Source organism: Chrysochloris asiatica, unplaced genomic scaffold (genome assembly GCF_000296735.1).
Source record: "Chrysochloris asiatica unplaced genomic scaffold, ChrAsi1.0 scaffold00234, whole genome shotgun sequence".
Taxonomy (NCBI): Eukaryota; Metazoa; Chordata; class Mammalia; order Afrosoricida; family Chrysochloridae; genus Chrysochloris; species Chrysochloris asiatica.
In genome coordinates this window covers 4,471,417-4,497,932 of record NW_006408752.1, presented here as the reverse complement: position 1 = coordinate 4,497,932, position 26,516 = coordinate 4,471,417, and the positions used below count along the sequence as shown (strand labels likewise).

Sequence of the window (26,516 nt, the reverse complement as noted above, 5' to 3'; positions counted from 1 at the left end):
TGAAATGGAGCCAGAGATGATGACGTGGAGCGATGGAGCAGCTGGAGACTTTAGATCCAGAGAGGGAGAGCGACTGTGTGCTGAAGACCTGGGGGGTGCAGGGGAAGGATTGCATGGAGGGGATTGTAACCATGGCAATGAGACAATATACGATAGAATGAATGTAAAACTAATGTTCTCTAATGTAAACTATCACATAATTCAAAATAAAACATTAAGAAAAAAATGTACATACATATGTATATCCAAAAGGAAAGAAAAAACAGAGAGAACAGAAGCACATAGTGTTGGAATAGAAGCAAATACTGTTAAACTGATGATTCAAGGAAGGGATTATAATCATTACAATGAAACAGAAGATAGGGTGAGTGCAAAATGGATATTCTCCCATGTAAACTTATCACTCAATTTACAATAAAAGCTTTTAAAAAAACAAAAGTCCACGAGAGTCAAAATATGACCCTGAACATATCCCACCTACAGAGACTGAAAGCAGAGAATAACGGAAAGATGTTTGTCTGTGCTTTATTGACTACACAAAACTTTAGACTATGAAGATCCTAACAGGCTATGGACCACATAGCAGAAAATAAGTATTCCAGAACATTTAGTTGTGCTCATGAGGAACTTTTTCACAGGCTACGAGGCAGTCATTTGAATAGAACAAGGGGTCACTGAATGGTTTAAAATCAGGAAGGATATGTGCCAGGGCTGTATTCTTTCACCATACTTATTTAATCTGTATGATGAACAAACAAACTGAGAAACTGATATGAAGAAAAATGTGGTATCAGAATTCAAGGAAGACTATTAACAACCTGCCATCTGCAGATAATACTACCTTGCTTGCTGAAATGCATGAGGACTTAAAATACTGACTGATCAAGATCAAAGACCACAGCCTTTGGTATGGAGTGCACCTCAATGTAAAGAAAAAAAAAATCCTTACACTGGGCCAATACATAACATGATAAATAGAGAAAAGATTGAAGTTGTGAGATTTCATTTTGCTCTGATGAACTATGACCACTCATGGAAGCAGCAGTCAAGGATCAAACTACATATTGGTGCACACTGTTCAAGAGCAAAGATGTCAGCTTAAGGACTAAAGTATACCTGACCCAAGACATGGTATTTTCAATAGCTTCCTATTCATGTGACAGGCAGTGAATTAGGAAGACTGTTGAAGAATTGATATATTTGAGTTTTGTTTGGTGTTGGAGGAGCACGTTATAGTACCATAGACTGCCAAAAGAACAAACCAATCTGTTTTGGAAGAAGTACCACCAGAATGCTCCTTTGAAGCCAGGATGGCCAGACTTCTTCTCTTATACTTCAGACACATTGTCACCAGTTCCTGGCAAATGGAAGGTTAGCAAAAAAAGCGAAGGATCCCAGTGGGCTAAATTGACCCAGTGGCAGCAGCAATGGGCTGAAGCTTAACAACAATTGTGAAGATGAGTCAGGATTGGGCAAGCTTTGTTCTGTTGTGCATTAGGTTGCTATGAGTTGGACTAGACCTGATGGCACTTAACAGCAACACAGACTTTACCACGTGGACTGTGGTGGCTCTAGAGCATAGGAACTGGACTATGAACCACAAGGTTGGCGGTTTGAGCCCACCAGCCACCTCACGGGAGAAAAATGAGACTTTCTGCAAAATAGGCTGCAAAAATTCACTGCCTCGGAAACTCTATATATGGTCATTCTCAGTCAGAACCAACTTAACAGCACTTGACAACAATACAATCTTTATTGGAGTATTAACACCAGGGTTTTTTTCTCCTGCTGGTGAATTTCAAATGGCAACCTTTCACTTAGCAGCTGAGTACTTTAACCAATGCACCACTAGGACTCCTTACAGCAGGTTCACCATGTATAGTTGTTTCCCTTCCTTCTTTCCTTCCCTTAACATTATGGGAGAAAACAACGGAATACAGAATATTGTACTTGGCCTTCAGAATAGTGGAATAAAAATTCCACACATAAAAAAGGCTAACAATACTGGAGTCCTCATGAGGTGCTGTAGGATAAACACTGAACCGTAAGATTGGCTTAAACTGCAAGGTCCGTAGTTCAAACTCACCTGCCACTCTCGAAAACCCTATACAGTGTCACTATGAGTCGGAACCAACTCTATAGCATGTAACAACAAAACTGGACTCAAGTATAACAATAATTGTTAAGACGGCACAGGACTGTGTGGTACCTGTTGTTGTTAAGTGCCTTCAAATCGGTTATGACCCATAGTGACTATATAGGGTTTCGAGGAGCAGCTGGTGAGCTTGAATTGTCAACCTTGCAGGTCAGCACATTAACCTGCAGTGTCACACCAGGACTTCAACAACAAAGAGAGCATACAGTAATATTTCATCAGGCTGTAAGATTATTATGAAGGTGAATGGAGATATAAAATAGCTAGCGCAACACTTAGGACATAGTTGTTCATTCTGTTTTTTAAAAAATTATCAACATTTAGATGAAAAGATTAGGAGGGATCTAGACTGAGTCACTGAAAAGCTTTGACTTAGATTGGTCCTAAGATGTAAGACAGGCCCTTACATAGGAACACACATTCCAAATAACAGGAAATTGAGCAAGCAAAAATATCAAGGGGCCAATGAGACAAGCAGCTAGGTTGTACTGAGAATGTTCATCTGTTGTCTTTATAACTATTACCATTACTGAGCTAATACTGGTATGCAACAGGTTCCCAAAGTTTGAATTTTTTACCACCATTGTCCACTGAGACTGCCAGCACTAAAAGCATAACACAGAGCAATTTCTCTGCATTTTGGCATAATGACTCGATTGATTTAAATGTCAGAGCAACCCTCAGAGTTCAGAGAGTAAGCTGTAAAGAAAAAGACACGCAATAAACCACTAGTCATGCCAATTTGCTGTTTGAGCAGTTATTTTTCTTAAGACCAAATCCACTATTGCCATTAACTTGATCTCGACTCAGCAAAATACACTTTCTTCAACAGTAAACCTTTACGGGAGCAGCCAGCCTCATCTTTCTCCCGTAGAGTGATTGGTGGGTTTGAACTTTGTGATTGGTAGTCCAATGCTATCGTTACAATGCCACCAAGGCTCCTTTGCTTTAGGAAAGGGCTTGTTAACAGATTGCTGGTCTTTTTTTTAATGAGGAAAGTGGTAAAATAGATGCATCTTTATCTGGCTGAGCTTCTGGACTTTAAAAAAACAAATGAAAGGAAACACTTGAAGTTTTTCACAAAGGAAAACCTTACTTTATTAAATGAAATCGGGTTTATATTCAAGTTTTTAGAAGTCATACAACGGATGAGTATTCAGCAATAAAAAGGAACAAATTAAGGATCTATACGTTATGGATGACTGTCAAAAAAAGCACTAAGTTAAATGAAAAAGGCAAGATGTAAAAAGCTGCATATCATATGAATCCATTTTTGTAACACACTGTTGTTGTTGTTAAGTGCTGTGGAGTCATTTCCAACTCATAGCAACCTTGTATAGGGCTTGTTTTCGAGGAGTAGCTAGTAAGTTTGAAGTGCATATTTTACAGTCCTGTGCCTATCCTATAGCACACCAGGACTCCATGTAACATACTATACAACCAGTAACTGCCACACGCTGAGAGTGGGGGAAGGAACTGATGACAAACGGGCAGGAGAGAGCTTTCTAGGGCGATGAAAATGTTCTATATCTTGATGGTAGTAGAGATTACACAACTTTATACATTTGCAAAAACTCTAACTGTACATTTAAAAAGTACTTTTACTGTATATAAATTATACCCTAGTAAGCTGTTCTGCGGGAGAAAGATGAGGTTTTCTGCTCCCGTAAAGATTTACAGTCTCGGAAACCCTATCTACATAGGGTCGCTATGAGTCAGAACAACTCCATGTTACACAACAACAACAAGGCTTATTTTATTAAAGATATCATTTTTCTTTAAAACAAGTGAAGAACAAAACAAAACAAAACAATAGTCTGCCAGGAATATGCAGAAAGGTTACACAGAGTTAACTGTAATTTTTTTTTTTTTAAGTTGTGAAATCAAGCTGCTTGGTGGAAGGAAATTTCTTACAGGAAATGCATGAGAATCTGTTCAAATATGACACATGCACACATATCCTGGTTCTAATAAGTCAACTGTATCTTTGTCCCCTTTAATAAAAAGATCTGACAGCTTTTCCTATCCTTTCTTTTTTAACTATAGGCTTTCTTCTCAATACAAACATTATGCAAAATAAATTTAAAGATATAATTGCATATCTACTATGTGTCAAAAACTACATGAAGTGCTTTTATATGCACTTTTAAAAAATCAATATAAACATCCCATGTTGTTTGTTTGATGCTACTGAGTCTATTTTGACTCATACCAACCGTATGTACAATAGAACAAAACAAAGCCCAGTCCACCATCCTCACAGTCATTGCTATGTTTCAGCCTACTGTTGCATCAATCCATCGGTGGGTCTTCCTCTTTTTCACTGGTCCCTCCTGATGACTAGTTCCTCCTTCTAACATGTCCCGAGTACATGAGATGAAATCTCACCATCCAAACCTTTCAAAAGCATTCTGAGTGTACTTCCTCCAAGAAAGCTATGTTTGCTCTTCTGGCAGTCCATGCTATATTCAACTTTCTCTGCCAACAGTATAATTCAAAACTATCAATTCTTCTTCAGTCTTCCTTATTCATTGTCCAGCTTTCACATGCATATGAAGCAACTGGAAATACCATAGCTTGGGCCAGGCACATCTTAGTCCTCAAAGTGACATCTTTGCTTTTTAACACTTTAAAAGGGTTTTTCACAGCAGATTTTCACAATGCAATTCATCATTTGAGTTCTTGACTGCTGCTTCTATGTACATTGAGTATGGATACAAGTAAATGAAATCCTTGACAACTTCAATCTTTTCTCCATTAATCATGATGTTGATCAATCCATTTGTGAAGATTTTTGTTTTATTATGCTGAGGTGTAATCCATATTGAGGGTTGTAGTCTTTAATCTTCATTAGTAAGTGCTTCAAGTTCTCTTTGCTTTTCGCAAGCAAGGTTATATCATCTGCATATCACAAGTCCAAAATAAGTGTTCCTCCAATCCTGATGTCACTTTCTTCTTCACACAATCCAATTTCTCAAATTATTTGCTCAGCACATGGACTGATTTAGTATATATAGCAAAAGGATACAACCCTAATGTACACTTTTCCTGACTTTAAACATCTCCTTCTGGTCTATGTATCTCCTCATAAACTCAGTCAACTGCTCCGGAATTCCCGTTCTTTATAATGCTGTTCATAATTTGTGATGATCTGCAGAGTCGAATGCATTTGCACAGTTAATAAACACCTGTTAACATCTTTCTGATATTCTCTGCTTTGGCCAAGATCTATACTTAAGTTCAGAGGAATTTAAATAAAATAGAATTTTATTTTATTTAAAGTAAAAAATTTAATAATCTACTTAAAAGTACCTTTGGCCGTAAGAAGAACCATGAAAGCTAACCCCAGGTTTGATTTCCAAGTCTAAACGTAATTATTTTAAGCACTTTGAAAAACTGCATACAGGATAAAATGCTAAATAAAAAGTGACATGCTTATCAGTAACGCCAGAGATGGAGGCAGACACGATGACGTGGAGAGATGGAGCGGCAGGGGATTCTGGACTCTGGGAAGGAGAGGGGCTGTGTGTTGATGGCCAGGGGGCAGGCTTGCGAGGTGTACCTTTTGGCTGTTTGATGATGCATGTAGGGAACTGCAATCATTGTAATGAAACGAGATAAGATAGGAAGAATGTAAAGCTAAATTTTCCCATGTAAACTATCACATAATTCATAACAAAAACTTAAAAAAAAAAAAAAAGTAATATGCTTAAAAGACATACAGATAAAGGAAGAAAACAGGTTTCTTGAAAATTAATTCAAGCAGGCAATCTTGAAAATTATCTGTGGTCCTTGTTTTAAGAAAAACCGAATGCTAAAACTGGTAACATATGACATATATTTAATAGAAGTCATTAACAGTATACGTAAAATTTCAAGTCTTGGTTATAAGTGTTTGACATACTCCAAATTTGATACGAAATAAAATAAAATGTAGTACATAGGCATTTTTCCTATGATTAGTGATTTATGATAAAAATAACACCAGATGAGATTAGGAGACGGGTTTTAGTCAAAACTCTAATACTTAACAATTATATATTCTGGGCAGATTAATTTAACTCTCTGGTCTTATATTTCACTAGGTATCCTTTATCTTTTTCCTCTTCTATGACCTCTTACAAAATACAAACTGGCACTACTTCCTACTAAGGGTCCAGTTTACATTCGAGTTATCTAAAGATAGAAAAGATTATTCTTCAATGAACTATTGAAGAGATATTAGTTTCTCAATACATAACTCTTGCTAGAGGGAGATTCTATTTCTTTTACAAGTACCTAAACAAAATCTTTCTCCTGCACAACAGCTGAAGATTAGCAGCCCAACTTGTAACCACCGCCACAACCAAATGAAATCTATCTAGAAATTCACTGGTGAATATTCCTCAAATAAGAATTATCAGGCAGTTTTTGATCCTTGTGGTTTTACTTGTGACATATATCTTCCTTTCTTTCCTTACCTAAATCCTGTAAGATACAGTAGAACTGCTTCATAGGGTTTCCAAGACTGTAAATCATTACAAAAGCACACTGCCTCTTTCTCTCACTGCCAACCTTGTGGTTAGCAGTCCAATGCTACCACACCATCACCAGGGCTCATTTTCATTACCATAGGTTGTCACTGATAATAGTTCAATGGCAAAATTGTATACTTTTTTGACTTCTTACTAATCTAGAGTTCTTTCTACAATGATTATTTATGGCACTAATCATCTTTAAGTTGCTCTGGTGGTACAATGGTTAACTTCTCAATGGAAAAAAGTCAGTAGTTCAAATCGACCAGGGGCTCCACTGAAAAAAAAAATTGGCAGTCTGTTCCCATAAATATTACAGCCCAGGAAACACTGTGTGATACAGTTACAGCCTCCTCCCCGCCCCACCAACCAGCAATAAGCATTTTTACTACCTTTCAGTTTTCCTTCTGAAAATTAAAACATGAAAATCACGAAAAAATTTCCCTATAACCAATCTATGGTAAGAGGAATTCAATTCATTTGGTGATTAAGAAAAGCAGAAACCTGGGGTTACAGAACTGACTTAGACTACACTTGGCCTATCTAACGTGTACAGTAGCTACCAATGTGTCCTCAACCTGATCTTTTGATGTCATGAGGCTGAAAACATAGCTCCCTCAATGTTCTAGACATGGGCAAAACACCACCTTTGTGATCTCCCTTCCTGATTAATGATGTGCAGATTAGTACGGAATCATTCTGATGAACACTAATTAGACAATAAATACTGCCCTAAATTGAAGAAGACTAAAGTTGTCAAGGACTTCATTCTTCTTGGATCAACTATCAACACTCATGGAAGCAGCAGTCAAGAAATCAAATGACATATGGCATTAGGCAAATCTGCTGCACAAGACCTTTTGAAAGTGTTGAAGAGCAAAGATGTCAGCTTGAGGACTAACGTGCACCTGACCCAAGCCATGGTATTTTCAATCACCTCACATGCATGTGAAAGCTGGACAGTGAATAAGGAAGACCACAGAAGAATTGGTGCTTTTGAGTTATGGTATTGGAGGAGAATATTGAAAGTGTCATGGGCTGCCAAAAGAACCAATAGATCTGTTTTGGAGGAAGTGCAGCCGGAGTGCTCCTTGGAGGACAGGATGGCCAAACTCATCTCTCATACTTCAGACATATTGTCAGGAGGGACCAGTCACTGGAGAAGGATATCATGTTTGGTAAGGTGGAGGGTCAGAGAAAAAGAGAAAGACCCCCAATGAGATGAACTGGCCAAGTGGCAGCATCGATGGACTCAAGTGGCAACAGTAGTGAGGTTGGCCCAGGATCGGGCAGTGTTTCGATCTGTTGTGCATAAGGTCACTATGAGTTGGTACGGACTCGATTGCACCTAACAACAATAACAACTGCCCTAAAAGACCCTGGGGCCAAGACTCAGGGAATCATCCAGGTCACATGAGTCCTGGTGTGCTCCTTCTTCTTCTGTTTTTGGCTCTATGATTGTGCTGTGCAACCTTAGCACAATTCACTCTCTTGCTTTGGCTCCTGTGTCTGGCTCGCCTCCATTTGACCTCCAGTTCTCGGGATTTGAGGCGACAATCTATCACTTGACCTCATTTGCCAGTTTCCAAAGTCTTCTGAGTCAAGAGCCCCAAAATTTCCCTATAACAAAATAATCATGTTATTGAAAATACCATGGCATGAGTGAGGAGAAACCTCCAGATTGACATCTGAACTATGGACTTAGGACTTGTTAGCCTCCACAACCTCCATTTCCTTATTGGTTCATGAGTTCTGTGAGATGTTACAGTACACTGCGGAGCCCTGGAATGTGAGAGAATTCTGAGGGGTGGAGTGGTTGATATCAGGAACTATATAGAGTGATATAGCATTTGTCCAAGCACAGGAAAAGGGAATAAATATTAGTACATTTATACGATGCAACAGAATGTAGTAGCTACTCTTCAAGATCTAGTAAAAGAAAACAAGAGGCTAAACAACAGATGTAGTATGATACTACCTATATAAATAAGTAAAGGATATTAATAAATAAATTCTTGTCAATAGATATAAATTTTTTGGGAAGATAACAGCAGTAACTTTAGTTACTTCTTGACTACATGACTAAAAATAGAGGAAAGAGAAGCATTTTAATGCCAAAAGTTGTATTTTCTTAACCATATACACTTCACTTTAAAACTGAAAAAAATTAACAAAAGCATAGTTTAATCATTCCACAAACATTTGCTTTGAAATTGTAACAATTACAGCAAACATATATTGAATATCTACTGTATGTAGGCAGAGTATACATTTATTGCAAGGTTAGCAGTTCAAACCCACTAACCACTCTTGGGGAAATGAGGCTTTCTGCTTTACTTACATACTGGGAAACACTATATAGAGTCGTTAAGAGTCAGATTCAACTCGACAGTACTTAACAACAGCAGAATCCACACTGAACGACTTGGTCACATGCAACAACAACATCCCTGTCCGCCACGTGCCAGGTTTTGAAAGGGCTGGGCCCTGAAGCAAGGTCAAACGTTACTAATAAGACTAACTAAGAAATTTTACTTTCTTTCCACAAAATTTTATTCTACATACAGACAGCTCGTTTTTCCACAAAGGCAACCATTAAGAAGTACTGTTTTAATTTTCATTCAATTACTCTCAAATCCTTCACAATAAGAACTATTTCCAGGTAACAAAATTTCCCAGGAAACTTTCTTCCTTTAAAGTATCACACCCAATTTATTATCACACAGCTAAGGGATGTAATTTCTGTAAACAAATAATTACTAAATTATTAAACTAAAATAAAAGTCAATTTAACAAAGAATTGTTGTTGTTGTTACGTGCCATCGAGTCGGTTCCGAGACATAGCAATCCTGTATAGTTTCCGAGGAGCAACTGGGTGAGCTTGAACCACTGACCTTACAGGTCAAAGCAACTTTATAGTCTGGTGCATTAACTCAAAAGCACCACACCAGGACTCTAACAATGAATTAGATTCTATTAAGAACACTGGGCTCAGGCACTAAAATCTACTAGTTATAATGTATGGTAATGAATGGTTATTTTGTTGTTAAGTGCCGTGGAGTCAGTTCTGACTCATAGCGACCCTGTACAGGGTTTCCAAGGCTGGAAATCTTTACGGGAGCAGAACGCCTCATCTTTCTCCCGCAGAGCAGCTGGTAGTTTTGAACTGCTGACCTTGCAGCTCGCATCCCAATTTGTAACCACTACGCTACCAGAGCTCGTTATGAATGGTTATGTAAAATCACAATTCAAGTCCAGGTCTCTCATATATGGTGGCTGGTGGTGATTATGTGCTCTGGACTCGGTTTTGACTCATAGTGACCCTGTGTAGGGTTTCCGAGGCTGTAAATGTTTACAAGAGAAGAAAACCTCATTTTTTTTTCCTGTGGAACCGCTGGTAATTTCAAACTGCTGACCTTGAAGTTAACAGCCCGACTCAAAACCACTACACTACCAGAGCTCCTTCTCTTCATCTAGTTGTTATTGTTGTTATGTGCCATGTAGTCATATAGAGATATTATCAATTTCATAAAGGTGCTAGGTGAAAAAAAAATCAAGATTAGTATTCATTATCTGCCTTCAGAGAAGAGTTGATAAAGGTAATAGCTAAGATTAAAAACAAAACAAAGAGAGGGGAGAGAGGGGAAGGTGGAGCACAGGGCAGGGATTAGACACAGGATAGTTTGATTGCTAGGGAGGGGGCAATATACAAGTAGGGATAGGGGAATGGAAGAACAAAGTAGATGGGAGAACAATTAGACAGCTCTCAATGGGCTAAGTGAGACAGAGGTAAATAATGATATATGCACAACCTGGGAACAACAGGGTTCTGAGATACAGAGATAGAGCCATGGTTGGAATGTGGAAAAGGGGGGAATAATATTAAGATGCTTGGCTGTGTTTTGAATCTTGGTTTTCCTTGTATTATATTATAAAATAGACACTGGAGGGGGAGAGAAAGGAACAGCCAAAAGTATCACCACAGAAAACTTGTAAGTTCGTCTTCTGCCTATAACTGATTGGAATACCTAAAATGGGGCTACAACGTGCCCAGTGAAGGAGGCTTCCTGCGGAGCCTCTGCAATACATAAGATATAGGTGGAAGCCGGAACCACATCCAGATCTCCAGAGATGGTAAATTCCCACTTGAAAGGACAAGCAGATCAACCTGGAGTGGCTAGAAGAACAGAAGATACTTCTTGAAAGAAAGACGTACAGGAAAAATATAAAACAACATAGGCAGACCAACTGTTACTACAAGAACAAGCAATTTGCTTGCACAGGAAACATCAATGCAAGTGGTCGGGTACCCTCAGTGAGGGAAAAACAGCAATGAAGCAGTGAGCTAAGCCCTACAATGTTCAATAGACTTCTGTGAACCAGGCAAGACCTGGGGACTCTTGGGCCCAGAGTCAGTGACATAGCCACAGAACACTAGAGTGGAGAGTGAAGCATCCAGCTGATAAGAAGAGAGGGCATATGCATAAGAACACCCACACTTGCAGATAATACCCACTTATCCTGGCTTCAGTGACTGGATGATCAGAGCTCAACCAGAAGTAAAAAGAAGAGGATTCTCGTACAATTTGATGAACCTGACCTACACCTATGGAAGCAGTAGCTCAAAAGAGGGAACAAGTCCTTACAGCAAGAATCATTCCCACCCCCTCCACACACAGAGTAGACAGGGATGGGCAACTTGGACACTGTCTACCCAAAATGGGGGGTAGGGGGCTACAAAGGCAAGAAGTGGCTGACTTACAAGCTTTCAAGAGGGAATCTAGATCCAGAGGGCCTGGAGGAAGGTAGAATCTCCAGTGAGTAGTATTCAATCTGACTAGGCGGGGCTGATGCAATGAAATGCAGACAGGTCTCTTGTGATATAATAGTAAATAATTGTTATCAGGACTGATTGTGAGGGTCGGAAATGTAAAGGTAGACGTTTTATAGCAAGGAGGGGAGTGATTAACTTTTCAGTCTAGGAGCGGAGGTCCCTAGGACCATCAAGGGAGAAGAGCAGAGAGCGGGACCCTACCCAGAGAAGCAGTGATACCTGAAATGGAGCCAGAGATGATGACGTGGAGCAATGGAGCAACTGGAGACTTTAGCTCCAGAGAGGGAGAGTGCTGAAGACCTGGGGGTACGGGGGAAGGATTGCATGGAGGGGATTGTAACCATGGCAATGAGATGATGTACGATAGAATGAATGTAAAACTAACGTTCTCTAATGTAAACTATCACATAATTCACAATAAAACATTTAAGAAAAAAACAAAACAAAGAAAAACCGGATTCCTATTTAACACAGAGTATTAGTGAATTATTACTTTTTTATTACTTAGCTGAAATACATATTCTGTTTGCAAACTTCACCCTGAGAAATTCACAAAATTTAGCTACTTTTTATAATATCTTTAAAATATATAACATGGAGTCTGTGACTATCATTGAAAAAGAAATAGAACGAAAATCTGAAGAGTTCAGAAATATAAATGCTTGTGTCTTTCCCTACCATCTGTCTCACAACATCTATGACTACCTACCATTTCAGATTGTGCTCCTGCATTCATCTTTTTACCTTTTCTACTAAAACTTCTATAGTGACTACGTCCTCTAGGTCCCTTCCTAATTTCTCCTTCCAAGTATGCAAGTCGTCTCATTTTCCTTCCACTTCTTCGTGTGGTATCCCTGATGGTACAGTAGCATAAGCACAGGACTAATGCTAACTGCAAAGCCAGCAGTATAATCGCACCAGTCGCTCCTTGGAAAGCCTGTACAAGATTTGCTATGAGTTGGAACCGACTCGACAGCACTTTACAACAACACAGGATACAAGTACAGAATGATTTGTTTCTGTGTAAACTAAGTAAAATAACCCAATAAAGGTGAATTATTTCTTTGAGAGATATTGAATTAGATAAAAGAGAAAATTGTAAAATATTAAGGAAAAATCATAAACACACACACAATAGGGCCCGTATTTCAAGTTTTTAAAAAACTACCTATAAGCTTTTGATCCATTTTAAAGAAACCAAAACTAGAAATCAGAGTAATATACATTATGGATATAATCTATATACAAACAAGTAAAGGTCTCTCAACTCACCTTCAAAGAGATGACATTTGCTCTACATAAAAAATTTGGTACGTATTCATTTGTGCAGCTTCAGTTACAATTTAAAAATAAGGTATGTTTATTTTAATGATTTTTCTGCTTTAATTTTTTTTTAATGTTTTATTGTGAATTATATGATTGTTTACATGAGAGAACTTTAGTTTTACGTTCATTCCATCGTATATCATTTCATTGCCATGGTTCCAATCTCCTCCATGCATCATCAGTCGACCAAAGGGTATACCCTAGAAACCCGCCCCCTACACTCCCCACCCCCACCCCCTGCCCCCAGTTTTCAGCCCATAGTCCCTCTCCCTCTCTGGATCCAAAGTCCCCAGCTGCTTCATCACTCCATGTCATCGTCTCTGTCTCCATCTCAGGCATCTCTGATTCTCTGCTCTCGGCTCTTCTCCATTGATGGTCCCAAAGACCTCTGCTCCTAGACTGGAGAATTAATCACTCCCATCCTTGCCACAAAACGTCTACCTTTGCATTTCCAACCCTCATAATCAGTCTGATAACCATTATTCACTACAGTATCACAAGTTTCGCATCTGTATTTCATTTCATCAGCTCCGCCTAGACAGATTGGATAGTACTCACTGGTGATTCTGCCTTCCTCCATGCCCCCTAGCTCTAGGTTCCCTCTTGAAAGCTTGTAGCTTGTAAGCCAGTCACTTCTTGCCTTTGTAGTCGTCCCCTCCCCCCCCGATTTTGGGTATCCAATGTCCAAGTTGCCCATCTCTGTCTACTCTGTGTGTGGAAGGGGTGGGAATTTTTCTTGCTGTAAGGATTTGTTCCTTCTTTTGAGTCACTGCATCCGTAGGTGTATAGGTCAAGTTCATCATATTGTATCAGATCACTCTTTCCTTTTCCCTCTTCTTTCTTCTCCTGGTTGAGCTCTGATCATCCAGTCATCCGGTCCAGGTCACGTGGGTACCATCTTCAAGTGTGGGTATTCTTGTGCACATGCCCTCTCTTCCCATCAGCCGGTAGCTCCACTCGAGTCCTCCGTGGCCACGCCACTGACTCTGAGCCCAAGAGTCCCCAGGTCTCCTTACACTGCTTGCCAACCAGGTCCCCAACTGGATCCACAGAAGCCCATCAAACATTGTAGGGCTTAGCTTGCCGCTTCATTGCTGCTTTTACCCCACTTCCCCCTATCGGTGAGGTGATGTGTGTGGTCACCAATCAGAGCATGTATTTCCGCTGAGTCTTAGTCTTGGAAGGGGGTTTGCATTGCGGGGACTCGACCACTTGCCTTGATGTTTTCTGGGGTGCTTTAATGTTCTTAATAGCCTATCAAGTAACTGTCCCAATCCCATCAGATAAGACAGTATCTAATATCTTTTTTCTAAATACCTTCACCTGTATAAATTCTACATGTCTATATAAAATGGTAGTTTGTAGTAACAAGTTCTCCAAAGTAACTATGGAAAAAAGTATTAGAATGTATGCTCTGCAGGGCATGAATCTTTATCTGTTTTGCTCAAGTGAGCAAAACCTAGGACGTTGCCTGGTAAATAATCGGAGGCCACACAATAATAACCATTTGTTGAATGAAAGAGAATAGCAACTTACCGTGATGACAGCCTTGCTAAGACAGATGGATCCCCTGCAGCCATACTCTGTTTCATCTTCAGATTTGTAATAGCTTAGAGTATTATTTTTCAACACTACCCAACGATCCTGCCATCCATGAATGTAGTTTGTCCACTGGGGGCAGAGAATTGGGAGGAGAAAAGAAAACAAAAGCAGAAAGTTAGTAATCTAGAAATCCAAACTTTTTGATACAGCAATCTAATTTTAAAACTGCGCAAAGTCCTAATTTAACTATGCACATATGGAATAAAAATTACTATAGAAGTGAAAGGCTGAGATTTTCTATATTTACAGTGATTTCGTTATTTTTATAAAATTCTAAGTAAAATAAATAGTTAACAAAAAACAACCATTGAGTCAATTCTAACTCATTGTGACACTGTTTCTGAGGCTGTAAATCTTTAGGGGAATAGAAAGCCTTCTCCTCTCCCGCAAAGCAGCTGGTGGGTTTGAAAACTGCCAACCTTGTGATTAGTAGTCCAGTGCTTATCCTACAGCACCACCAGGGTTCCTTTAAGAAATAAAGATAAAATTTTCCTCTAATATTTTAGGAATAGAACAGAAACAGAATTTTGGTTAAAAATTCTGCTTTGATCTTTGTATTTTCATTCTCCCCTCCTCCCCATGCTTGTTACACTTAAAATTGTTTTGGCCCCTGCCAAAAGTTAACACCGAGTCCTGGACTAAAGCTGTAGGATAAACACTGAACCACTAACCACAAAGTCAGCTGCTCAAACCCATCAACTGCTCCTTGAAAACCCTATACAGGGTTGCTACGAGTAATAACTAGCTCAATGGCACTTAACAAGAACATAACCTAAGTAACACAGTCAGTAAAAAAATAAGTTTGGTTGCTTTCGTTTCTTATTCTCCTGCATTAGTATTAACAAAGTCTTCTAAATCAATAAAAATATGAAGCTATTCATTGCCAAATTTTCATTCTGTTATAAATTATTGCCATATGCAAACTTTTAATGGTCTTATTAACAAGAGTTCAAAATGCTAGACCATTAATCTTTAATAACATCAACTTTAATTTTTCTTCACACAATTTACTATCACATTTAATATGGTTAATGTATAACCCAGCTTCAAAAGCTACATAATCCACTACCTAAAATACAAATGGTTGAAGCTTTTAGCATTCAAGACTCTCTTTAAATTAATTCTACTTTGCTTCCAGTGACTTTCATTTCTAATGTGTGACTGGGCAAACTGCTTACCCTTTCTATTTCTTCATCAAAATCTCCCTTTTACTGTTGTTATGAATTAAATAAGAATACAATTAGAACCAAACCTAGCACATAAATAATATGTGCTCAGTTGGAAGCAGAGTTATGTATAACCGATGATACTTAAGTTTCAGCTCAGCAGGAATAGGCTCCTTCCAAAATGATACGAGGGGAGGGGTTCAAGCAAATGTGTACCTATAATTTAACATTAATTTCTCAGCGGGGTCCAACAAATTGCATAAGCTTTAGGACCTTAGTTCAAAAAGTGTTAAGCTCTATTATTTCACCTGGAAGAATGATTTTCACCTTAGTTCCACAGTGTTCCCTCACTCTTCCTCATTAAAAAAAATACAGACATAGCCCATACTAGAAATTACAGGAATCAAAAATTCCTGCCCCCATATATCAGTGAGCATAAAATCAGAATGAAAAGAAAACAGAGCATAACAGCAGCAAGTTACAATAAAACTGCTATGAGCGCTCAGATGAAGCTCTTGAATAGTTGGCAAGAGAAGAAAAAGTTTCACGAAAGATTAGTTTTTGAGATGGATAGAATTTCAGGCAACAGGTGACTGGAGAAAAAGTAGATAAGGTAAACCACAAAGGATGAAGAGAATTCAGATGAAGCTGAATGGGACATTATGAAGCTGAAACCCGTTAACACACGGATCCTTTCCCACCTATGATCTATATTGATACTTTAGAATTACTGTCTATCCAGTACTTTTGGAACTTTAACACTTAAAGGGATTCTATAGAAAATAATGCTTCATAAGTACTTCCATGTGTTTTAGATTACCACATAGAAAAAGAACTTTGGACTTGTACAATTCTAATACAAGCTTACTGCCCCTCCCCTCCATTCCCCACCTTACTCCAAATCCACTCTTTAGGGGTGGGGAGGAGAATGAGTCAAAACAATTTAGTATTGGGACTAAACTAGCAATGTAGATAACACTACTCAATAGAAGTATAAGAACAGATATTGACCACCAGAGAGATGAAAATAAAAATTTCCATGAGATATCATTTCACCCCTGCAAAAAGGACAATGACTACAACAACAGGAAACAATGTTGGCAAGGTTGTAGGGCGATTGGATATGTTGCTGGTGGGAATGCAAAAAGGTTACAACCAACACTGAAACTGGTAATGAGCTTTCTCCAAAAGCTAGAAATAGAAAGACCTTATCATCCAACAACCAGACTCATAGGTATACTAGGGTAAATCCACAAGTATTCACAGAATATCACAGAAACTTTTATTAAACAAAAACATCAAAATGTTTCTCAACATATCCTTCCTCTATGGAGTCCTGGTGTGGCACTCTGAGTTAAGCACTAAATGGCAAAGTCAGTTTGAACTGAAAGGTTGGTGGCAGTTCAAGCTCACCAGCCACTCCTCGGAAACCCTATAATGGTCGCTATGGGTTGGAAGTGACTTGGCAATTAACAACAACAACAAATCTAGGTCTACATACTTCTAAAGGCTATGTCCCTTCTCTCTAACCCTTCCCTGAAGTTCTCGGCTCTTTGATTTACACATCAGAATGGCAGTCTGGGATCTGCCAAGGATTCAAATTGTGTTCCTTTTAAAAGTTCTTTGAGTTTGGTGAACAAATGTAAATCTAAGAGGCAAGATTTGGGATGTATAGTGGATGGGGTAAGGTTTTGCAAGTGCAAAGTTGACACAGTTTGCCACCCTTGAAGAATGCGCAAGTACATTGTGGTTATAGAAAGTAAAAAAAAAAAAGAATTTCCTTGGCACAACTCTCCTGGCCTTTCCTCACCAATACAGTTTTCAATTTTCTGAAATCTTCTTCCTAATAAGCCCTCATGGTCATCTTGAGTCCTTTAAGAAACTCTATCAAAGGTACCCCCACCTTTGGAATTCCAAAAAGCAGTCACCATAATGACCTTCTGAGCTGGCCTTTCTGCCTTGAATTTAACTAGCACAGCAGATCCCCCTCGAAAGCCCCTATTTTGATTGGACTTTTTTTTTTAAGGCACCTAATGAGATTCCTCATAGCTCTGGTAGCATGGTGGCTACGAATCGGGCTGTGAATCGCAAGGTCAGCAGTTCGAAACTACCAGCAGTTCTGCAGGAGAAAGATGAGGCTTTCTGCTCCCATAAAGATTTACAGACTTGGAAACCCTGTACAGGATCGCTATGAGTAGGAACCAACTCCACGGCACATAACAACAATAACAACAACAAATGAGATTCCTGGTGTGGTGCTGTGGGTGAATGCATCAGACTGCAAAGCCATTTGAACTGTAAGGTCGGCAGTTCAAGCTCACGAGCTGCTCCTCCGAAACCCTATACAGGGTTGCTATGGGTCGGAACCTATTCGATGGCACTTAACAACAATGCGATTCAGACAAATAGATTACTGAGAGAATTTGTCAACAGCCATCCAATCAATGGTACTTTAACAACAACAAATTCTGATTACAAAGCCATATTTAAACACGTTTTGTTTAAAATAAACCCATACATTTATGAATTGGAACTCTAGTAGTAATGCTTTCTGACTTACTCTCGTATAGCCAAGAGATAAAAGAGCAATGATGTGAATAGATGTTGTCCTTAAGTGCAGCTGAGTCAGTTCTGACTCATAACAACACTGTGGTGAGTTTGAACTGCCGTCCTTGTGGTTCAAACTAACTTGCGGTCCAGTGCTCTATCCCACAGTGCTACACCAGGACTCCATGAATAGATGAATGCACATCTATATTCATCATGCCATTATTCAAAAGAGAAGAAAGATGGAAACATCCTAAATGTCCATCAATAGATGAATGATAAATTCTGGTGCATACACACAAAGACAATGCAACTATAAATAAGAGTCTGCGAAAAAATCTAGATGTATGAAACTGGAGGACATTATGCAGAGTGAAATAAATCAATCACAACAGGAGAAGTATTATATAGTCCCACTATTGTAAAGGAGCTCTGATAGCGTAGTGGTTACAAATAAGGCTGCAAACTGCAAGGTTGGCAGTTCGAAACCACCAGCTGTTCCGCAGGAAACAGATGAGGCTTTCTGCTCCCGTAAAGATTTACAGCCTCGGAAACCCTATGCAGGGTCACTATGAGTTGGAACCAACTCCACGGCACACAGCCACCACTATTGTAAAAACTCAAGAAAGCATACAGAAAACAAAGTTCTTCAATAATTAATAGGGATGGAAGGGTGAGGGGGGTGGAATCAATATCTAGATAGTTGTTACTGTTAAGTGCCATTGAGCTGATTTCAACCCATAGTGACCTTGTATAGGGTTTCCAAGGAGCAGCTGGTAAGCTTGAACAGTTGACTTTTTGGTTCAAACCGACTTTGTAGACACTTGTTATATTTGCTGATGGGGAAAGGTAAGACCCAATATAGGTGACGTCAATGGAATGACCAAGGTAAATAAATAAAGACACCAAGAAGTACACCAGAAAAAGAAATAATTTCAGTAAATGCTGTAACATATACAAATCTGCAACAATGTTACAACTAAAAATTGTGTGTGGTTGTGCAGATAAATATGTAAAGAAATATGTATGTACAGAAGGAGTCCTGCTGTGGCAATGTGGAATAAACTCTGGACCGTAAGGTTAAGTTTGAACCACAAGGTTGGCTGTTCAAACTCACCAGCCACTCCTGGGAAACCCTATACAGGTTCACTCTGATTCAGAACGAACTCAATGGCATTGAATAACAACAACATATTTATAGAAAGGCATATGCAATTAAATGTATATGCATATATAGGTGAATCTGTCGGTATGTTTATGCATGCTGCATATATATCAACATATAATAAAGCACACAGGGTTACAGAGGCTTCCTAACAATTTGCGGGATTGTTTTACTGCACTGAAAGACTTAGGACCAGTCTCCAGGGGCAAGTTAGTCAATTGGCTTAAGACAGTCATAAAGATAATATTCTACATCCTAAGGCGCTCTGGTAGCGTAGTGGTTACGAATCGGGCTGCGAACCTTAAGGTCAGCGGTTCGAAACTACCAGTCGCTCCGCGGGAGAAAGATGAGGCTTTCTACTCCCGTAAAGATTTACACCCTCGGAAACCCTGTACAGGGTCGCTATGGGTCAGACCCGACTCGATGACACTTAACAACAACAACAACAATCTGGTAAGGGGACTCTTGGTGTGGCGCTATAAGATTTGCACTGGATTGCAAACCAGAAGGTTGGCAGTTCAAACTCACCCTCGGAAACCCTATATTGGATTGCTAGCTATGAGTTGGAACTGACTAGATGGCACTTAACAACAACAACAAACTTATAAGTAGTGCCTGGGTCCAAAAAGCTAGGTAATAGCCATCTATGATACAACTATTGGCTTCTATATGTACGGAACAAAAGAGAATGAAGAAAACTGAAGGCTCAAAGAAGAACCTAGTACAGGACCAACAGCCCACAAGGACCATGGCTGCTTCTAACCTGAGACCAGAAGAACTAGATGGTGCCCAGCCACAAACACAATAAGAAGGTTTCTAATAGAATTGGAAAAAAAAAAAAGTTGAACAAAATTCAAATTCTTTTTACAAAGACCAGACCTTTTAGACCAACAAAGACTAGAGGAACCCCCAAGGCTATTACCCTAAAGACACTATTTGAACTTGAACCAGAAACTATTTCTGGAGGGCAACTTTCAGCCAAATAGGTTGGCTTATCAAATAAACAATAAATGTGAGTAATGCACTCCTTTGAACAATCAAGTACGTGAGACCAAATGGTCAATATTTATTCAAAAGCAAAGATGAAAAGACAAGGGAAAGAGAAGCTAGAGCAATGGAAACAGAACAACGGAAATAATGAGAATGCTGTCACACAGTGAAAACTGTAACCAATGTAGGGAACAGACTACATAAAAATTGGGTTGTATAAAAATGGCAACCTGATTTGCTGTGTAAACGTTCACCTAAAGCGCAATAAAGTAATATTAGAAAGAAAAAGAAAAATAGATACTAAGTTTTAAATTGTGTAAATTACCAGTTCAATACAAAGGAATCAAAATATAAATGTATGTTTAAATTTTAAAACATGCTATGGCTTCCTAGTGTGGCACTGAGGGTTAATGTGCTGAAGTTCAAGGTCCATTTGAACCACAAGGACAGCAGTTCAAGGTCACCAGCTGCACCTCAGAAACCCTCTATGGGGACACTATGAGTCGGACCCAACCCGATGGCACTTAACAACAACGATGTACTCTGCATATGTATTCAATATACAACATTCCTGATTAAAAAGCTTCTAAAGAACATTTCATATATAAAAATTTCCTTCATAGCTGTCCACTACAAAAATATTAAAATGTATTGATTGATTCCACCTATGCAGCAACAGTAAAACTGAAGCTATGCACCTTCAATTGACATGGTCAATGATAGAGAGATAGAAAGAATGAACACAGTGAATACTCAAGAGCACTGGTGACTTTTCTCACTGCTGACTTGAACCCTCCACCCCCAAAAGAGTGATGGTCTGTAGAACACAAGTAGAGCTTGTTTTATACAACACTAACACCACCACAATGCTAACATGGCAGTGTGCTCATTTGAGTGAAGACACTGTTAGAATCATTGAGAAGCAAAGAACTCATTTCATAACTATCCCAACCTGAAAATAAATACCTATTACACCAGGTGTTCAATATAGACGCCTTAGTTATAACGTACACTTAATCTAAAGAAACTCTGGGGAGTCTCACTTTACTAGAAATCTTTCGCTTCCATTTCAAGAATGATTACAGTATTAAGTCTTGACTCGGACACTGACAAATACCTTCCTTTCCTGGGCCCTTTAACACCAGCCTTCTAAAGACAGCCTAATATGAAACAATGCCACAAATGAAGTCCAAATGCTTAACCAAGTAATACTGGAAGCAAAGTGATTTCTTAATAGTGGGTACACATGATCTCGTATCTTATGATCAACTTGTTAAGGGACTGGCCCCAGCTCCTCCTCTCTCCAAGTTAAATGCAAACTCCAGCCATTTCTAAAAGTTTAACAGGAAGGAAGAAGGAAGTAGAAAAGGCTATGTGAATCTTCCCATAACAACCATTAAAAACAAACAAACAAAAAAAGCGCTACTAAAACATTACCCACTTTGTCTCTTAAAAAAGTCTTCATCTATTTTAACTATTAACCTTATAGTCTCAATCCTACAAATGACTATATGCTTTGCTAGAATTTTGAAAAGGGAATTTAAAAAATAAAAAAATACAGCAAAGACACAAAAGTGTCTTCCTTATCTTCCAAGAATATTTTATTATTAACTCATGCTTTTCTTCATGGACCAAAGGTTGGTCTCCATTACGACACGTCTTGTACTATATACATATCACATGTCGATTAAATAGCGCTTTCCAGAACTAGGGTAAGGGGGTCAGGAAGAAATTGTGTCAAAGTCCTCCTCACTCTCCTTTTAGTCGGGCACATCCTACAACCTCAAATTTCAGCACCAAGCCGAATTTCTCCGGCTTCTGCCGTAACAGCAGCGCCTGCACAGCCCCCCAAGCCTACTCGGCAGGTTTGGGGGAGCCCGATTTACACCGTGCCCGTGGCCAGTTGTTCTGAAATCGCCGTGGTCCCACACGGACTCCGATAGCGGAGGCAGCTGCCGCGCTGGCTGCTAAGGCATGGTGCGCATCCTCCGGCTGGCACACGTCTCCCCAGTCCCAGTCGCCGCCGGGGAGGAGGGTCCCGATCAGCCGCCACCACCCCTCGTCCACTGACAGCCTTGCGGCAGGACTCAGCCACGCACCCCGACCCATTCCGCAGCCCCCGCCCCAGGACGGTCCATGCCTCCCGCCCAGCCCCACCCCACGCCCGCAGCCGCTCCCCTCCCTCGCTTCGTAGCAGGTGAGTCGGGCCGGGGGCAACCGGCCCCGCGCGCGACTGGCTCACCTTGCTGAGGACCCCGCAGCGCTCCACAGGCGGCCCGGACTCCGTCTCCGGATCCTCCTCGGAACCCGATGAGTTCCAGCTCTGGTTATCCGACATGGAGGCGCGACAGCCAAGCAGGAGACCGGCCTCCGCTCCCAGTGGTGTGCCGGGGGAGGCGCCCAGTCCCCGGGGTGAAGGGTCGGGGGATGGCGAAGGGAAGAGTGCCCGCTCGGGCGCGGGGGGTAACGGGAGTAAGGACGAAGTCCGACCGCCGCGCCGCCGCTCCTGACACCGAGCGGACCGGGGAAGGAGGACAAGCGGCGAAGAAAGCCTGCTCTTCCAGCCGTCAGCCGCCGCCGTCGCCGTGACCCCTACGTAGTGCCCGGCGCCGCCACCTGAATTCGATCCTCTGGATGCCAACCTCAAACAGGGTAGAGGGAGAAAGAAGGAAAAGAAGAATCCAGCCGCAGAGACCTGGGTGAACTCACACCTCAACTACGGCCGCCATCTTCCTGCCTGGCCCACTATTTACCCTCCCCTCCCCTTTCCCCTCCCCTCCGTCCTCCCCTTCTCCTCTGCTCCCCGCCCTGTCCCCCTCCCAACGTCTGACGCGACACGCCGAAAGCCTATGGCCCTCCTCTCGCACCTTACCTCCGGCTCTCCCGAGTTACTACGGGTAGAAAAGTAGGTGGAGTGGAGAAGAAAGGGGGAGGGACAGGGGCGCCGCCGTGCTGCATGCTGGGAGGGACGCTCTTCTATCAGCCACGCAGCATACTGGGAGTTGTAGTAGTCACGAACCTAAGGCAGCCGGTGAGTGATTCGCGGGAGTGAGGCTGGTCGCCTTGGGGACGGTCAAGCGTGGGTGGGCTCCGTTTCACAGCTGTGTGACCCATTGCCCGGTCCTCTCTTCTATTTCTACCAAGTGTGTTTGTGACGAACCCGTCGGGTTTACGAGCCCTGACGAGAGATGACAATTCTCTACTGAAGTTTCTGGGCCTGCCGCGCGTGTCTGTTTTCCTAAAGCCGGGGATCCTCTTCCCGCTCGCCTAGGCAATAGTGTACCGGAAGCTTCCGCTTTGGTTAGCTATGGTCTGAGTAAGGGCGTGCTACTTAGTGACAGAATGTAATTTATTTCCACCAAACCAGCACTGCAAATTCGGAAGGTCTTCTATGTTTCTTTTCAGACATCAATCAGACTTAATGCTTTCCAATCACCATTTCCACTTTCTAAAAAAGCAGTCCCTTATCACCAGATCAAGCAACAAGCATTTTGTTAGATTTCTTGTGTTTTTATTTTTATGGGAAGGAACTTTTTTGTTGCCAGAGAATGAGTGACGTTAGAAGTTTAAAATAAAGACTATTATATGGTAGCCTGAAGTTTTCTATGAGTTGCGAATGACTGTGTTCCGGAGATCTGGTTCATCATCTCTACCGATATGAAATATATTAGGAATGGTTGGAATGGAAACTTGTTCGTATGAAAAAGGTCAAAGTACAACAGTGACTAATAGTGACGTAGGCAATAGAACGTTGGCTTTGTCTCAACACTGGATTTGAATTGGTGAAAAGACAAATAGATCGAACAGATCTAGTCCTTTTGCATATATGATTAAGATAATTTCTGAAACTTGCATTGTACCTTCAGTTCTTTCCTCCCTTTTTCTATTTTGACATCTTATCAGTTTCCTGATCATTGCCAGCAATAAAATTCCTTACTAAACTTCGGAAAACATGTCTGATTATATCTACTTATCACAGTTTGCTAGTCAGCCTCCATTCCTGATGCCACATTCTTCTTCATATAATCCAGTTTCTTAGATTATTTGCTCAGCACACAGACTGAATAAGTATAATGAAAGACTACAACCCTGACACACACCTTTCCTGATTTTAAACCATTCAGTATCCTCTTGTTCTGTTCCAGTGACTTCCTCTTGATCAATATACAATTTCCTCAGGCGAAAATTTAAGTGTTCTGAAATACCCCTTTTAAGCATTGTTGTCCATAGCTTACGGAGATCCACAAAGTCAAAAGCCTTTGCATAGTCAATAAAACACAGATAAACATCATTCTTGTATTCTCTGCTTTTCCGCAAAGATACATCTGATGTCAGTAATGATATCCCTAGTTCCCCATCCTTTTCTGAATTTGGCTTCACTTTCTGACAGTTCTCTGTCAATGTACAGTTGCAACCATTTTTTAATTACCTTAAGTAAAATTTTACTTGCATGTGATATTAATGATACTGTTCCAAAATTTCCACATTCTGTTAGGTTACCTCTCTTTGGAAGGGGCACAAACATGGATCTCTTGTCATCCAAATTTCTTGGCATAGATGAGTGAGAGCCTCTAGTGCTCCATCAGTTTGTTCAAAGATTTCCATTTGTATGCCTTCAATTCCCGGAACCTTGTTTTTCTTCAGTGCATTCAGTCAGTACAGCTTGGACTACTTCTTTAAGTCTCATTGGTTCTTGATCATGTACTACCTCTTAAAATGGTTGAATATCGATCATTTCTTTTTGTTATAGTGACTCTGCCTTTATTCCATCTTCTTTTGATGCTTTCTGCATCACTCAATATTTTGTCCATAGAATCTTTCAGTATTGTAGGTGAGGTTTAAATTTTTGATTCCGTTCTTTCAGATTGAGAAATGTGGGGGGTTTGTAACTCCAGGTCTTTGCACATGTCATTATAATGCTTTACTGTTTTAATGAGTTGCCCTTTGAAATTTTCTGTTCATCTCTTTGACTTCCTCATTTCTTCCAATTTTTTTTAATGTAGCTACGTTGGAGAGCAAATTTCAGAGTCTCTTTTGACATTCATTTTGGTCTTTTCATTCTTCCCTGTCTTTCTATTTACTTTTAATTTTTTTCAACTTTTTATTGTGAATTGAATGAAGTATTACTGAGCAGATCACACTTTTACATTGAACAAATCTTATACTTTGCTTTATTATATGGTTACAATCCCCTCCGTATACGAATAGTTAATGCTATTTATCTCAATTCACTTTAACTATTGCATTCCTCTATTTCTCCTACTACCTTCATTATTCCTCTGCCAACCTCCCTATTGTTGCATATTGCCTGCCCTGTCACCCATGTTAACATGTGTTTATCCTCTAGCCCAGGAATAATTTTCCTGCTCCCATCCCTAACTCGTAGCCATCATAAAATTGTTTCTTTTATCAAGAAAACCCCCTTTAAAAAAAAAAAATCAAAGCAAAAAAAAACAAACAACTTCTTACAACCTTTGTCCCATATAATATTTGCCCTTTTGTGATTGACCAACTTGACTCTGCATAATGTCTTCCAGATTCAACCAAATTGTGAATTGTTTCTTAGCTTCATTATATTCCTTAACATTTTGTAGTGTTACATTGTAACTTTAACCATTCTTCTGGGCATTTAGGCTGTGTCCATCTTTTTGATAGGTCTCTTGTAAACAGCATATTGAAGGATCCTGTTTTCTTATCCGTTCTGCTCTATATGTATCTTGACTGGTATTTTTAATCCAGTTATAGTCAGTGTAATTATCAGTAAGTATGAATTGATTGCGGCCTTTTTTTATGTGGTTTGTGTGTAGTGCTGCTGGATTCTTTGTTCCCCATAATTTTCTATGTTGAGTTTCTTTTTATTTGTGGTTTCTTTGTCGTTTCTATTGTGTTAATGTTTACTAAATTTCTCTGATTATCCTCTTTTTTTCTATTTTGATGTGTTGGTGTATTATTTTTCTTTGAAGTTACCCTGTAAGTTATTAATTTTTCCCTGTTTAAAACAATCTGTTTTGTCTTAGAATCTACTTGACATCTTTGCCATCTGGAAGTTCTGTATCTACACTATTCCCTCTTTTTGCTATGTAACTAATTTCATTATACCTTGATTTCTCCGATTGCCTAGTCTGGGTCTTGTAGGTTTGCTTTACTTTAAATACTTATCTATCTGGGTTGAAGGAGCTCTGATAGCGTAGTGGTTACGAATCGGGCTGTGAACCAC

At 39.9% G+C, this 26,516-nt stretch overlaps 1 protein-coding gene across 2 annotated transcripts in view; it reads right to left on the bottom strand.

The window, feature by feature from the left end:
- COL4A3BP (collagen, type IV, alpha 3 (Goodpasture antigen) binding protein) overlaps positions 1-23,257 on the bottom strand; it is a 190,204-nt gene extending 166,947 nt beyond the window's left edge. The window contains exons 1-3 of one of the 2 annotated variants that reach the window (XM_006873295.1): positions 23,172-23,257; positions 22,542-22,929; positions 14,366-14,500 (exon numbers count right to left, since the gene is read on the bottom strand). In XM_006873295.1, coding sequence (XP_006873357.1) covers positions 14,366-14,500; positions 22,542-22,929; positions 23,172-23,257 — 609 coding nt within the window. Of the gene's footprint in view, positions 1-14,365; positions 14,501-22,541; positions 23,051-23,171 lie in introns of those variants that run through there. The other variant, XM_006873296.1, reaches the window with a different exon arrangement.
- Positions 23,258-26,516: the final 3,259 nt, after the last annotated feature.